Here is a 16,012-nt window from a genome sequence, read left to right as displayed (position 1 = left end):
TACGATCCGAAATAGCGACCTCGCCTAAGACACAGAATGCCTCAATCTTTTTCATCACTTTGTCCTTTTATCGAATCAATCAGCATAAGATATACTCGATATTTCTTGACCTGCTCAAATATCTACCTTTTATGCGAAAGCAAATGAAGTATTCCACATTGAACTTAATCGGGCAATCAGACATATTTTCGGGTTTGTTCGCCTCATTTTCTTGAATATATAAAACGACAATGAATCATCACCCAATACTCGACTCAGATACATTGTGCACTGTACAGGCAACATAGGACCATGCATATTGCTGAAGAGTTATTACAGTTTAACCAGAACTCAAAACTGGTTTGATTCAAACACAGAAACCTCTCTGGCATTAGAAGTGGGCCGAATACAAGTTCCCTTTAACTGCGGCGTTACAGTGTTTAGCTGACAGTCCAACGTCCTCAAACCACCGAGTGTCTTTTAGAATATCGTGATTCCTGACAAGAAACTCATACTCAAGAATGTGCGCCTCAAACAAACCTTGAACTTAAGGTTGAGTTACGTGATTAAATCGCATTTATTTTTGTTTCAGGAACCCGGGCTGCGCGTGACTGTGGTGAGTACCAAGAATTGTTCTTGAATACGGGCTTCATCTCACAACTTCAAGACGTGTGGCTCTGATACCTTTGAAAAGAGCAAGCCAACTTATATCTCATACTCCTGTAGCACGGATATATATTATTAGACACTCTTCATTAGTCTTGTCGCAGTTTAACCCAAACTCACGACTGGTTTGATTCAAAACACAGAAACCACCCAGTTCTTCTAATTCTCTACTGGCGATGATCAGCCGAAAATATCCGGATTTCAATATGAATTGAAAATACTATTCAATTCAATTGTCCTGGTACTTTCAAAAAGAGCAGACCAACTGCGAACAGACTAACATATATTTCAAATTCAAGTTTATGCAAATTCGAAACAGATATTCTTCAGATGGTGACCAAAACTCTTTTTCATCAATAATCCGATGCAAAGCACACAAGTAACACTCACACTCATGACAAAATGCTCATGATCTCTCACAATAAATCCGAAAGCTGACATTGTCTATTCGCGGTTGCAATGAAAACTTAACATCGGTCAAGAATAAGAATAATTTTGTGAAATATTTTGTCGCTTCTTTTTTTTCGAACTCGAATGCTTGCTTTTTTTTCGTGAAACGTCCGGAGGTCTGGACTCGACACTGGCAGGCTCCCAAGTTCCTAACGAGGGGTCAAACGGGGACTTGATTCGTATTTTAGGCGTCGAAGCCAGTTCAGGCGTCACAACTAAGCCTCCGTTGACCACGTCTATTTGAATATTTTCGTTTTGATCGGTGGTACGTCCGATACCGGGTTGAAGTTTTGATTTTGTGAGCTGGCTTTTGACTCTGGGAGAGGAGGACACTTTGTCGGACTTTCGTTTTTTGGTAGATCTCCGAGAGGCGCCTTCGTAGCCGGCTATCCAATCGGCGTCATAATCTGCTTCGTCATCGTTGACATCGGTAACCGACTGTTTCCTGAAAAGGAGTAGGGTTAGGTTTGCACCAGTATACACATACACAAGTAATTCTGCTGCTAAAATTCAAGCAAACTGTCATTTTTCAGTTTGCAACATTAAACTGTAGTACAATTCTATATAACTATATGCTATAATTCAATATTCTCTATATCGTCGCTGTAGAAAGAAAATAGCTTATGTCCACTTATACATTTTAAGAAAATCAATTTTATGTAAAGTTTTCCTTTGCTTATGGCCATATCTTGGCCATGGTTAACTTTAAAACAATCCGTAAAACATAAACATGTCCCAAAAACTTGCAAAGCTTGATTTTTTATCAATTTGAAAAATGGTTCTCAAAATTTGAAAAAATGGAGATAAGCCATATTCTATATAACTATAATTCAACTATAACTGGGGCTGGGGGTGGTCAGTAGCTGTGTACTTCTATGTGCCCAGGTAGATTTTGCCCAATTACAGTACTCACTCAATCGAAAGTGGTTTCAGAATATTGCCACTTCTATACCTGAACAGTTTGTTAGCTAAAACTACTCACTTATTAACCTTAGGATAATACTTACACAAGTCCGCATGTTTTTATACTACTCCTCCCATTTTACTTGAACAGTCTTTTAGGTAAAACTACTTTTAAAACTTCTGATTTTACTTTTTCAAAAGTAGGACTTGCGTGGATTTTTCCTGCTTGTAGTTAATTGAATGCTTACTCTACTTTCTGGAATTACTTCTTCAAGTCCTTTTTCAGAAATAAAGTAGTTTTGCCATGTCCTGTAAATTGCTACTTCTAATCGTGTGTAAACTTAAGTCATTCGTTTTACTTCTACTTGAGTATCAACGCTGACTACTTTGACCATCACTTTAGCAACAAGTGAAGCAAGGGTAGCAAATCTAACCCGCTGTTTGCAATCCGTTGTGAAGCGATACGGCTCGAATTCCTGCCCATTCCCATGCACTTTTCTAGATGAGGCGCAAATCGGGTGGCCGCCAAAGTTCGTTTGCAATTCGGGCATTCACACTCGATCTGTAACGGAGACCATTCTGCCACCAACTGCGTATTGGTTGAGAAATTCAGCAAGCTAATTGACACTGTTGCTGAGATCAATGGAGAGCATGCTTGGACAACTGAAAGATTTCCAGCTTTTCCAAACTACAGGTTGCTCACACTTTCATTTGGGTGCCTTGGAGTTGACTTTTATCAAAATACGCCGACCAAGTTTGTGTACCTTCTCACAATAGTACATTGAGTTTAAAAGCTCTCTCTTCGCCGCCCAGATTATTCGAAATTTCATGCCGGTAGGTAACATCATATTTTGCAATGCAATGGTTGATATAGAATGTTCTTTCCAATTCTCTACCACTTGCTAACGAATACCCCTGACGAGTTTCAGCTGAAAATATTGCGTTTCATTTCATTTCATTTCATATTATTCAATTGTATATTGAAGCTCTTTACCTCCAAGAAGCTCTTTGAGTTACAATTAAAATGATGGATACAGTTTTTTTAACCAAATTAGATTACAATCAGAATTATCCAATTCACAAAAGAAATACCACAAAAAAATCAAGTATTTTTCATTTCAATTCATTCCAACTAGATAATTTTCAGCCTTTACAAATTAGGTAAGAATTAGAATAACTGAAATCGCAAAAGAAACACAACAACAAAAATCAAGTTCAGCTCATATCAATTCTAGACATTAGAAAATTTTCAGCTTTTTACAAATTAGATTGGACGAAAAATGACACCAACAGTTTTTTTCAAATTAAATCAGAATTAGTGAAGTCAAGAAAACTTGGAATTTGAATTTGCAAGAAAAACCGGAACAGAGTTCATTCTCATTATTCATGCATGAGAATAGAAAATGTCCGACGTCCGTACAGCAATCTTGGTTCGTTTCACAAAATATAGTTCTCCTATAGCATTCTCAGGGAAAGCAGAAATTAGATCAGAATTAATATGAGAGCATAGAAACATTTTACAAACTTTAAATTGCCGACATTTCGCTACAATCAGTCTGATTAGACGGAATTATGTGGTTGAATAAAATTATCAAGTTGTCCAAGTCCGCTACAAAGCACATAGGAAACCGAATCCAGTTCCTAATAACATTAGCTCTTCAAAAAATTTATCCTATGAGCCGCACTTTCGTTCGCAATATACTGAATTCAATCAAATATAAAATGAAAAAACTTGTCGCGCCAAAATACCGGCTTTTTACTTCCAGACTTTGGGACTCCAAAGATGTCAAAGCCGACTTGCTCGCATAATTTGTACCTCTCCTCTTCAGATGGATCGACTTCGTCAAGAAACAAAGTGCCGAGTCGTAATGCGCGATGGACCTACGGAAAAGAAAGTCGTGATTCGAGTACTCGAGTCTGAATCGAGTATCAATTCCAATGATTCGAGTCGAGTACCGGTAGTGAGTGGTTTCGAGCACTGAAATGAATTCATCAACAAGAATTATAGTTCCGATACTATTTTCCACCATCGCTGACTGTAAACCTTAATTGGTCGATCCTATCGAAGCATTTTAAACATGTATTAAAAATCTATGACAATGGACACATCCAGAAAAAAAGCTCAAGTTTTTTAGGAAATGCTTGATATCTTCAGTTTTCAAAAATATAGAAACCGGTGATGCTACTATTCACCTCCACCTACCCAAGACATAAAACACACACAAATTACGATGTTACGATACGACACATTCCAATATAATGAACAGATAGGAATCACCAACAGTGCAAACTCCTCCCCAACTCAAAAATTGTTACTAAAATACCATAGAAGCCTTTGGGGTTGATTTACATTCCGATTCTGAGATCAGCAGTATTTTGTGAGAGAAATTTGTTAGAAGATACTTTCGGAGGCAAAGAACTTAAATTGAATATTTTCGGGTTTATTTCAATAGGAATATATCCTATCATTCAATTCAATTTAGTATCAACAATTTCATCATTTCAAAACACCACAAGACTGTGATACAATGAAAAGATAGGAAGGTGTCAAAACGACTCGGAGTAGTCTTTGAAATCAGACACACACTTGGCCTCGAGAAGCGATGTACAGAAGAGGCATGCACACTGAATGAAAAGTAGAGAAGATGATATAAAAGGACAGGCGACAAAAACAGATGGCATGTGTCAGAAGGTAAGATTGGTTCGGTATGTCAGGTAGTGGTCCGGAAAACTAGAGGGCTGACTGGTATTGATTTAGTAGAAATTGTTTGCGTTTGTATTGTATTGCATTATCAGATTCTATTAATGTGTCAATATCTCTTCTCTGGAACGCACCTCAAAGCAAGTCCCAAGAACAGCTTCGTCGATCATCTCACACAAGAAATCCTCGGCATACTTCAACAAGTCTGCCATCAAAGACAGGTCCGATGGTCCACCTAGCCGTAATGAATTTAAACAAACACATCAATGCAATAACAACATTACTCCATGAGGCATTACACTACAAAAAATAATAAGACAATTTTGGTCTTATTATCTTAAAGTGACTTTTTATTAAAAAATGTCTTAAAGACCAATCGGTCTTAAAAACTAATCGGTCTTAACAAGAATTTTTCGTCTCAAAATTAAGACCGAAATTGCTTGAAAATAAGACTTTTTTTTTATAAAAAGTCACTTTAAGAATTTTTGAATTTTTCGTCTCAAAATTAAGACCGAAACTGCTTGAAAATAAGACCGTTGTAGCTTAAAATCAAGAGACAAATTACATCAAAATACTGCGAGTGCTTTGGGGGTATTCACATGTCAGTGTTAGGCCCTAAGCCTGTTAGGCTCTGCATGAAGGGAAGCCTAACATACCTTAGATACCTATTACAAAACATTATCATTGTACATTCCACTTACCACTTTGTATACAATCCTCAATACAATATATAGTTGAATTAGAGTATATAATAGTATTTGTGGTGGGTGCGACATGCCACCACCATTGTGTCAGCGAAAAGTGACAAGGTACAGTACTTTGAATTCTTGTTCTGGCGCAAATGCATTCTGTATTTTACTTATTTGAAGTGTGACATGTGACCAGCGAGAAATCGACAAACATGGCACCACCAAATACGTTTTGGCTCTCCGCTCTCAAGCCACCGCTAGATTGTATTTGCAATGACCTTTGATGGATCAAAATTTGTTGAAGAAAGCTAATTACGTCTTGTGTTCCTGGCTCATGACAGTTTACCATTCTGCAGGGAAGTTCTAGATATCCCTGACCATTCTGATTTATAAGACCACGGACCATGATGTTTCCTGATTAGCAAAATTTGTCTTAAAAACAAGACCGGAAAAACTGATACATCAAAAACTGTCCCAATAAGCACAATGAGTCTTTTAAGAAGTGTTTATTGGTCTCAGTTTAAGACCTAATAATCTTGATAATTCAATGTGGTCTTAAGTTTGATCAGTCGTAATTTTAAGACCGAATAATCTTGACAATTGAATATGGTCTTATAAAGCTGAATCAGTCTTAATTTTAAGACCGAATAATCTTGACAATTCAATATGGTCTTAAAAAGTTTGATCAGTCTTAATTTTAAGACAGAATAATCTTGACAATTCAATATGGTCTTATAAAGCTGAATCAGTCTTAATTTTAAGACAGAATAATCTTGACAATTCAATATGGTCTTAAAAAGTTTGATCAGTCTTAATTTTAAGACAGAATAATCTTGAAAATTCAATATGGTCTTATAAAGCTGAATCAGTCTCAATTTTAAGACCGAATAATCAATCTCTACAATTTAATATGGTCTTGAAAAGCCGAATCAGTCTCAATTTTAAGACTTCATTTCATCAGTAAGACTACATTTGCTGAAAATGAGAGCAAATCTTCTCAATGTCTTAAATTTGAGACCAAAACTACAAATTATTTTTTGTAGTGTAGCATATAGTGTGAATTGTGAACAGTTTCTTGGCTGCTAAAACTGATAGAAATAGATGTGCGATAAAAAGTGCCAGGATATTAGGCGCTTTCTTAACATAACGATAAATTGGAAACATACCTAAAATAACAGCATAGCTATACCGAAAAGTCCAACCAACAACTACTTGCCCAGCACCTGCATATTGTGCATAGCACAGTAGCCATCCACAAATGAACCAAAATGTAAACACAACATCTTCTGTACGCATGACGGCATAACGGCATAAACTGCTACATGAACGTCACTGAGCTATATAAATGTACGACACGTACATGGTAATAAAGTGTAGATAACCTGAATTCAGTTTTCCATGAGATAACAAACTATATTGGTTAGTTATCCATAGATATAGATTATTATGATATTTGTTCAAATAAAGTTTGCAACAGTACATGAGAACATGCCCTCACATTTTGAAGGCGTGTGGTCATCAAGTCGAGATAAAGTTCCTGATGCTGCGGTACACCATAGCAATTTACAACGTTGAAAATTGCCAGTTAATTGCTATGGGTAAAGTGTCGGTCAAAACACGAATAAGGATAAAAGAAAGAAATAGTCACTGCATACTGGGCAAAGAATGACTGAGTACCATTCTCGAGAGTCCGTGACTCCACGTAAATGAAATGTGCCTGGGAAATGGAAACCCTCGACGAATGGATTCCTATTAAGCGATTCAGTTGTACATTTTCATTCTTCATAATTATGCAATTAAATATATATGCATATTGAAATAAACCCTAATATTTTCGGCTGACACTTGTGAATTCTCAATGGATTGTGTGAAAGGTCATTCTTTGTGCAACAAATATTGCGTAATCGCGCAGCAGCTGAGCTGAATGCTAATCCGCATCCGCACCCCCACAGCACTTTAGGCTTCTGCAGAGATTTTAATCGATCGCTGTGGTGGGAGGCGGTCTTCGTTCGCGCAAAATAGCGACCACGGTGAAATTGTATCATTGATTTTCCGCATTGATCTCAAAGGACAGGGGTTTGAGCAGTACTAAGATTGAGGTATATTCAGAAGTCGGAGTCGGTACTTTAGGCAATCCGTATTCAGGCTTTGCTGCCGCCTTTATGGATTCGGTGTCCTGTGCTCACACTGTATGTTTTATTTTTTAAATATTTTTTATTGAATTACTTTGACTTGGAAAATCGTCGCTGCTCATCGTACCGAGATTTCAGTGGGGTATGCTGGATGAAGTCAGTTGCTACCCAGAGTCCAGACTGGAATCGGTAGTTGTTTTCGACAACATGTTGTGCGTGACAGAAATATTTCTCGCGTGATTGAAAAATTTCATCCGCGTGGCGGAAATATTTTTCGCTCTGATTCGATACTGAATTACTTATTAGACGACAATATGTGCTGAAATAGACCTGGTATACACCGGACTAGGGTTACATCGTATATTCGCTGTTGCGCAAATGCCACGGTTGCTTGCGTTCATTGTAAAGCGCAAGCGCAACATTCTGTTTAATTACTTAATTATTCTATGAAAGAATCCCTACTGTCACGCGCAACTTGTTGACGAAAACAACCACTGTTTCCAGTCTGGGTTGCTACCCCCACCCCTCTACACGAGGTCATAACAGATGATGAATTAACCTAGTTCCCTCTCCAGTTGCGTCGATATGTACCTGCTTTATCGAAGAAAAAGGCTCCATCACCTCTTTCCCGTTTAAATTGAGTGAAATGTTGTTGACAACATAAGATTATAGGCCCTACTACTCTGACAGCATCAAATTGTACAATATCAATAAGGTTTTCACGTTCACAGGGTGATTTTTGTAATGTCATGGTGAATGCTTTATCGAAAAAAAAAAGGCTCCATCACCTCCTTCCCGTTAGAATTGAGTGAAATGTTGTTGACAACATAAAATTATACTACTTTAGCAGCATCAAATTGTACAATTTCAATAAGGTTTTCACGTTCACAGGGTGATTAATGTAACGTCATGGTGAATGCTTTATCGAAAAAAAAGGCTCCATCACCTCTTTCCCGTTTCAATTGAGTAAAGTGTTGTTGACAAAATAAAATTATACTACTTTCACAGCATCAAATTGTACAATATCAATAAGGTTTTCACGTTCACAGGGTGGTTCTTATAACGTCATGGTGAATACTTGGTCCCTGAAAAATTTATGAAGATTCACATATATTCTGAGGTTTCTTCGAAGTATCGGCAGCCGGCAGGTAGAGGAGAATGAGTATAGGTATATGTATAGGTATGGGCCACCAAATCTTCCCAAGGTATATAACTTGGTCCAATATTCTAAAATTTTGATACAGACAATCATTAGTTATATGGCTAACTATTACTGATAGAATTGAGCTAAATTACCCATGTATTTGGAGGTGACATCAAATTTTTTGACAATAGCGCACATCATTTTTGTAGATAAAAATTACGCTGAGGTACGGGCCGGGGGGGTGACGAGGTTTGGGCCGCTGTCTGTATTGAATCAATAATTGCAATTCATTATCCTAAACACCTCAACTCTTGTCACAGTTACCAACAATTTGGATATACTGATATAAAGCTGGTCTGGAAGTGAACAATTCATTTATACCAATTCCTGTATTGATCAATTCCTGTATTGATCATAAGTCATAACTCATAACGAAACCAGATTACTGGAAATATGTATCATGAAAATCACTATCAAATATGCTTCTTTCGCCTCAACTACCGCATCAAATCCAAATATCACAGCTCTATCTCCTGGTAAAGTGGGAATGACAAACCATAATACATCTTGGAGCATATGATGACATACTGTGCTAACAAACTTTTCTCCTCTTCATTAAAGACAGTATTGGGCCTATTGGCAAACGATTTTGAAATCATTTTCGTGTGAGATTCATCTCCTGTTTTTTTCCAGATACCTGTTTAACGTGGCTCTACCAGTTTTGTGCTGACAGCATGCTTCTCTTTCTGATACCTCCCATGCTTTAACTTTTCATATTGCCGAGCTCAGATGTGATTCTGAAAACTGGCCTTTTTTGTAGGTTTCATGATTTACTTTCAAGTGATTGTATATGGGAGGGATAAGACCAATGCCTTCTGTATTGTAGTTATAAATATATCTAATAGGATCAATCAAATATTGATTTCAGGTATATGCTATGCTGTCCCATAGCCCAGCCTATTAAGGTATGGGCCGGCCCATACCCCAACCTGCTGAAAGGCCCACGCCTTAAACACTCCATCTTGGTGATTGTTACCTTAATTTCAAGATCGTAGAGATTGACAAAGCATTATAACTATTCTCTATAGATGGCATATTTCTATAGCTTTGAAACCATAAATAAGTCTAATCCAAACATGCACATACATAGACTCGAACCCAAATTCCCTATTTTCAAATTAATTTACTATAGACAGCAAAAATTACATATCTCTAGCTGAGTCAAAGACTCTGCTGGTCTCATGACTGTGAGGAACATGGGTGAGTCTGTAGCCTTTTTCTTACAATCACAGAGCTTGACAAGCATATATGTGATGTCACACTCGCCTGATATGGCAGTGGCCCATACCAAAGTTGGCGTATACACATATATACGGGAGACGGAACCCTACCTGACACTGACATAATTATAGCCTGCGCAATGTACACTTGTACAGGTTAAATGGGATTCATATGATATATAATCTGATAACTTTGAATCATTGTTAGTGTTCTCAGTTCTCATCTCTCACTACTCGACTTGAATCATTAGAATGAATACTCGATTTAGATTCAAGTACTCAAATCATTCTGCCCAGCCGGCCATCCCTATGGTGATCGAAACACCACCGTCAGTGAAGTTCAGGCCATTGGGACGGTTATATGATTTTTTTGATTCTTTTTCCAGTATATAGTGCTATGGATATTAGTTATATTACACTATTTTTGATCTCATTGTTGAGTGTGGCAGTAGCTCAGCAACAAGTCCGTCTGCTGACCGATTCAGTTGACCTACAATGTGGGGATGTACAATCAGTTGCGGCCAATGATTCTCTGAACTGGGAATTCCAGGATCCAGCAGGTGTAGTCACACAGCAGTTGCCTGCCAACATTACAGTCACCGTAAATGAAAGAGGAAAATACACTTGTACAAAGAACAACGCTACCGTTGCGACATACACTGTGGGGGTTTTCTCTGAACCTGCTTTTGTGAATGCAAGAACGTCGGTTACCTACAATGAGGGTGATCATAACCGAGAAATTACTTGTGAAAGCGACTCCTACCCCAAGCCTACGTTCGTATGGTCGAGACGAGGATCCGTGGAGAATCAAGATCCAGTGATGGTGTCACCGATTAACGCAAATTATGAGATCACCACCAACGGCACTAGGTTTGTGACAAGAATCAGGGTCTAACGTACTTTCTTTTCCACAGCAACAGACATGACCATCAATAATCAGGGCCCCATGACCATGTCAAAATTCATGGCGTTTATCGTTGAGTTACAGTTTCTTAGAATTAGGGACAGGTTGGCGTATCCTAAAATTAATGTTCGATTTATCGTAAAATTGGTGTTGAGTTTAGATTAAGGTTTGGGCAGGTTTGTAACCAAGTCAAAAGTGCATTTTACTTCTATTGTTTTGACTCGAGTCAAGTCATTTTAAAGACACGTCAAAGTCAGGGAGCAACGGGTCTGGTCCGACTCGCAGTGTTCACTGTTCAATATTGAGTTCAACTCAATTCTGTGAAACTCTTGGGTGATATGATAACAAATGCATCGCATTCATAAAATACTTCTCACTGTGAAAATGTTTATTCAAACAGATAAAAGACAGTTTCTGGCCTATTTTTCATGTATAGTTCCTGATACACGATACTTTAATCGAATCTTATAAAATGTCTAGAGATCAAGTCGAATCATTTTCCATTTTCACAAAAATGACTCAAGCAAAGTCTTGTCAATGAAAAATTGATACTTGAGTCATTACCAGAGGTGGTCAAAGTAGTCGAGAAAGCTACTCAACTAGAAGTCGAAGTAGCGGCAAAAAATCTACTCAAGCACGAGTAGAAGTACTTATTCAATAAGCCACCTGAAACTACTTGAAGTAAAAGTAGAATTGACTGACTTTGAAGCTGCTCAAGTACGTAGTTTTGAAAACAGTCTTAGCTCGTTCGCATGGAATGTTAAAAGCTGCGAATTGAGCAATGCGGCAGGTGCAGAGAACTTGATTCGTATTGATGCATCCCAGGAGGAATCAATTTTCGACAGAATAAGCAATAATATTGTTCCGCATCATGGGATGCAAATTATAGTATTGATATGAAAATGCGATACTAACCCTTTGTTTACTAGAAGACCCCGTTTTCAAAGAATATCATGGCATGGCCCCCTACCCCATATTATAAGGCTCCAAGCTTAGGTGAAGAGCAATACGTAGGAGTTGTATCGGATACGGTTTCATCTATTTGCGCGATTAGTAGACGTCATAGGCGCTGAACTCTGATTTTCCCTAGGTATGCGAGATCGATGACGTCATAGTGCGCCAGAATTGGCAAATTAGCCGACTCGCAAGCGTTCAATATCACCTGGCACTTGTATATGGTGACAAAATTACGATATGATTAGGCAGGCAGCGTAGGCAGCCGGCCGCTTGCCGAATTGACTGAATCCATTTCAAATTTACCAAGGTAGCATCAGTTTATTATGGTTAAGAACATGCACCAATGCCGATAATACATCGATCGGATCGGCATCCTTGTGTAATATACTCGACACATCACGCTACCATAAGATTACCAACGCGTGCGACTGTGTAGTCAATTAGCGAGCTCGCAATCTCCGCAACATATTCGCCAACACACGCGCCGACATTCGGGAGATTTCAATCGCTCCGCCTCGAGAACAAATGAATACGCATCTTCGGCGACGGCTAATAAGGTTGCAGGAATTATTTTCCCAAATAGAAAGTCTGTTCTGGACTCTATTCATTAGTGACTTTGATTTCATAGGAGTTAGAAGTTTCAATATCAAGAGCCTGCAAGACATTTTCTGATCGTTCTGTTTTAGTATTAGCGTTAGTCAAAATCAATTACGCCGCTGTCTGTTCACGGTCAGTATGTATTTCAATCAATTCCGTCCATGTTCATTGTTCAATGTCTGAGCCAGTCTGACATCACAATCACAGAAGAAGCGATAGTTCCGGCCGGCACATACTAAGATATGCCACCATTTTATCTTCTGTTAGTTTTAAGCAATTGGGTTCATCATGACCATTTTACATGTTGGATGGATTTAGGCCTACGTATTCAAGGTCAAAGCGTGCTGTTTGACTGAATGACCGCTACACGTCATCTCGGCTCATTCCTATCGAGTCATTTATCGCAATCTTGTGATTATTATGAAATTATTACATAAAGTAACCCAAAAAACGTCGTTGCGATCGCTTCGCGCACCTAGTTCGGCCAAGTCACGGTCGGATTACGCCTGGTCATGGAAACACGGCCGACATGTACAACGCATGCGTCATGGCCTTTCGGCCGAGCGTCGGCCGAGCATGGAAACGAAGTAAATGTGCACAAACGATTCTCGCAAATTGGAAACGCGCTTCCGGCTAATTGGCCGTGGCCCCGCGCAACACTGATAAAATACGGACAACTGAATTGTAACTGAAGGACGGAGTTTCGTTAAGCGCCTGAACGTATTGCTGTCGGTTTACTTACGTGTTCAGCAGCACTACGAAACGCAGACCAAACCGAATTCTGGGTATGCCGCATACCCAAAAAAATTCCTAGGTATGCGCGGCATACCTAGCATACCTGAGTTCAGCGCCTATGGTAGACGTTGATAACAAATATTTTGGATCGTAAAAGTCATAGTTAGTGTAGCTTTATTTTCGGAAAATAGTTGCATTACTACACTTGCTTTTATGCTTCAACATGTATGTTCTGCAGACAAAAGAACTGAAAGAAATTAGAACCCAAAGTATGATACTCGCAATTGAAAGAGAAATACAAATACCAGTTCTAAACAGCGGAAAATGTGTCTTTCGTCCATAAAGCTTGAAAGGTGATCTGCTAAAACAGGTGTAACCTTCAAAAAAGCTGGATTTTCCAGATTAGCAAGACACGTAATGGGCTGCTAGATTACGGTATGATAAGTAATTGCTAGATTGTGAAAAGGTAGTTTGAAACGTTACTATGATGAAATATTTGATATGGGCGACAATGCGGTGTGAGAGGAACCAAGCAATCCGGTACCCAAATTATATTCACTGATACTTTCGTGAAAAAAATTTGTCACTCCATCACTACTATGCGCGAAGCGCAATGTAATTTCTGGGCTTTACTTGACTTTTATGAATATAAAATGTTGGGACTCCGTGAAAACAGCCTCGAACTTCCTCAGGCTATCTTTGGTATTGGGGGATTAAACTACTTCTACTTGACAAACTGAAAATAGCGAGAAAAGTAAGTAAGTAGATCACAAAATATTACGAAGTAAAAATAGAGAAAATCAGGTCTACTTCAGTAAGTACTAGAAGTAGAGAAAAACTACTTGAGTACTTCCAAAAAGTAGAAGTACTTCGTTACTGACCACCTCTGGTCATTACCATCCTGGGTTTGGGTATCGTAAAGCTATATTTGGTGTTTAAGGTGACGATTGAGGTATTGTAGGGTTGTTGAGGCTAAGGGTAATGCATGCTCCTACGACACCCCATCCCTGAATAAATAGTAAGCACTTTAACCTTTGACATGTTTATATGGAACCTTGGTCAGTGAGCCAAGTGAGGGGCATCTTGAAAAGGAAAGCACATACTTGATTTTTGTCCTTGATGGTTTTTCGCCATATGCACACCAGGAGTGCCGCTGGACAAGGAAGTGCAAATATAGCCTTGTATGGCTTTCTAAGTCTTGCACTGTCCCTTCATACTGTCCCAGTAATGCATGAGCGCCAAGCGGGGAAGTCATGGATACCAGTGTTACTAATCAGGTCTTTGGTCTGACTCGGCCGGGGATCGAACCCACGACTTACCAATCAAGAAGCTGGATGCTTCACCATTCTGCTATCTTGATGTGAAAAACAAAGTACACTAGACCCAAAAGTCGACCACCAATTTATATGATCCTGTTTTTCAGATCTGTGCTGAAGTTCATCAATGTCACATACGATGAACAAAGCACTTTTATTTGTGCAGCCAGCAATTTTGCCGGAAATGGATCTGTCGAGGTTAGACTTGTACAAACTACTGGATTTTGAAGATGAGCCACTAGAAATAGTTTTTGTTCAAATCTTGCAACTAGAATTACTTAATTGTCAAACCTGCCAACTAGAAGCTGCACTACTCCCTTTTCAAGTCTTAACACAAGATTTCGACCCCAAAAACCCATGCCCTGGCCCCCACCACTGTTAGTATCAATGACTAGCTTAGTTAGCTAGAAAACACCGGAATCTCATTTCACGCCAAACAGCGACACTCGTTTTCTAGTTGTTTGGCAACAAAATTTTTCTTCGAATGCAAACTAGAACTATTCAAAAACTCAGTAGTTAGTTGACCGCCAAGTAACTAGACTGGTAGTTTGTACGATTTGGTCGAGGTTCAAGCCTTCACCAAGAAGTGACTCTTCTCCTCTCATTGCAGCTTCTTGTCAGAGTGAAAAACCGCTACGCTGCTGTCTGGCCGTTCATTGGTATTGTTATTGAGGTCGTCCTTCTGATCGTCATCATATTTGTGTACGAGAAGAGAAGCAAGAAGGTTTGTTTTGTGTTTCTGGCTCTACTCCTGACCAGGGCTGGACAAAATCTTTTGCCTAAAAAGTACAATTTTGAAGTAGTCTAAAATCTTAACCCCTTGACAAAGTAGAACTGCTTCTTACTGACCTTCTGTCTCTGGTTAAGAGTGAGACAAAATGAATATGTTTTGAATGTGATGGGTTCATTTCGCCCGAGCAGAGTTTTAAAAAATGAGTTGATCAATGATCATGACCCGGACTCGAACCTTTGCACCAAGACTTGGATTTGACTCGGTGGTGAACTGAATATGACTCAACTTGACTCGAGTCAAAACTTTACGAGTAAGAAGGCTTGTGACTGGTTACCTTGAAACTTGGCTACAACCATGCCCGTCGGAGGCTCAGGTCATTCAAGCTTCTTTAAACGCGTGAATTTCAATTTTGATGCAGGCCAACAAGGAAAAACCGACCTTCTCACCGTCTGAGGACGAAAAACCATTGAACCGCGATGAAGGGGTGGAAATGAGAAATCGGCATGGAAACAAGTAGAAATATATCTCGATACGACCGCCAGTCTGTGAGCTGGTCGGATTCTGCAGCACTTGACCTATTACTGAGATTGCTTTGACACTATAGTACTTGTTATGAAATGATGTGTTCAATTTCTTCATGTTGTGCGTGATGTCCAAATCGTTTAACACTTTCTTTTCGTATCTCAATCGTGTTTAGACCTTGTTCGCAAAATATTGAAATGTTTATCGTATGGTTGGTGTGCGAGAAATCAGGTTCGGACTATTCATAAGTCAGGAGAGGAAACGAATTTAATGGGTAGTGTGGAAAGCCCCGCCTCGGTCCTAT

At 38.9% G+C, this 16,012-nt stretch overlaps 3 protein-coding genes across 4 annotated transcripts in view; 1 reads left to right on the top strand and 2 right to left on the bottom strand.

The window, feature by feature from the left end:
* Positions 1–16,012, bottom strand: part of LOC145445899 (lipoxygenase homology domain-containing protein 1-like) — a 251,303-nt gene that overhangs the window by 42,291 nt on the left and 193,000 nt on the right. The window lies entirely within an intron of this gene.
* On the bottom strand, positions 912–6,699 carry LOC145445914 (uncharacterized). 2 transcript variants are annotated; one of them, XM_080324074.1, is made up of 5 exons: positions 6,555–6,699; positions 4,834–4,934; positions 3,748–3,879; positions 2,433–2,560; positions 912–1,540 (listed from the first exon to the last, which is right to left on the bottom strand). In XM_080324074.1, exons 1-5 carry the CDS (start codon positions 6,682–6,684, stop codon positions 1,123–1,125), a joined length of 909 nt encoding a protein of 302 aa, XP_080180200.1. In that variant the 5' UTR covers positions 6,685–6,699; the 3' UTR covers positions 912–1,122. The 2 variants fall into 2 exon arrangements, with proteins under 2 accessions (XP_080180200.1, XP_080180201.1); XM_080324075.1 differs by having other exon boundaries at positions 6,612–6,699.
* Positions 10,299–15,917, top strand: LOC145445917 (basigin-like). Its single transcript, XM_080324078.1, has 4 exons — positions 10,299–10,814; positions 14,561–14,651; positions 15,064–15,177; positions 15,605–15,917. Exons 1-4 carry the CDS (start codon positions 10,306–10,308, stop codon positions 15,701–15,703), a joined length of 813 nt encoding a protein of 270 aa, XP_080180204.1. The 5' UTR covers positions 10,299–10,305; the 3' UTR covers positions 15,704–15,917.

This window comes from Botryllus schlosseri, chromosome 9 (genome assembly GCF_051294905.1).
Source record: "Botryllus schlosseri isolate E-star chromosome 9, Bs_hap1, whole genome shotgun sequence".
NCBI classification, from domain to species: Eukaryota; Metazoa; Chordata; class Ascidiacea; order Stolidobranchia; family Styelidae; genus Botryllus; species Botryllus schlosseri.
This window is presented reverse-complemented; position numbering and strand designations above follow the sequence as displayed.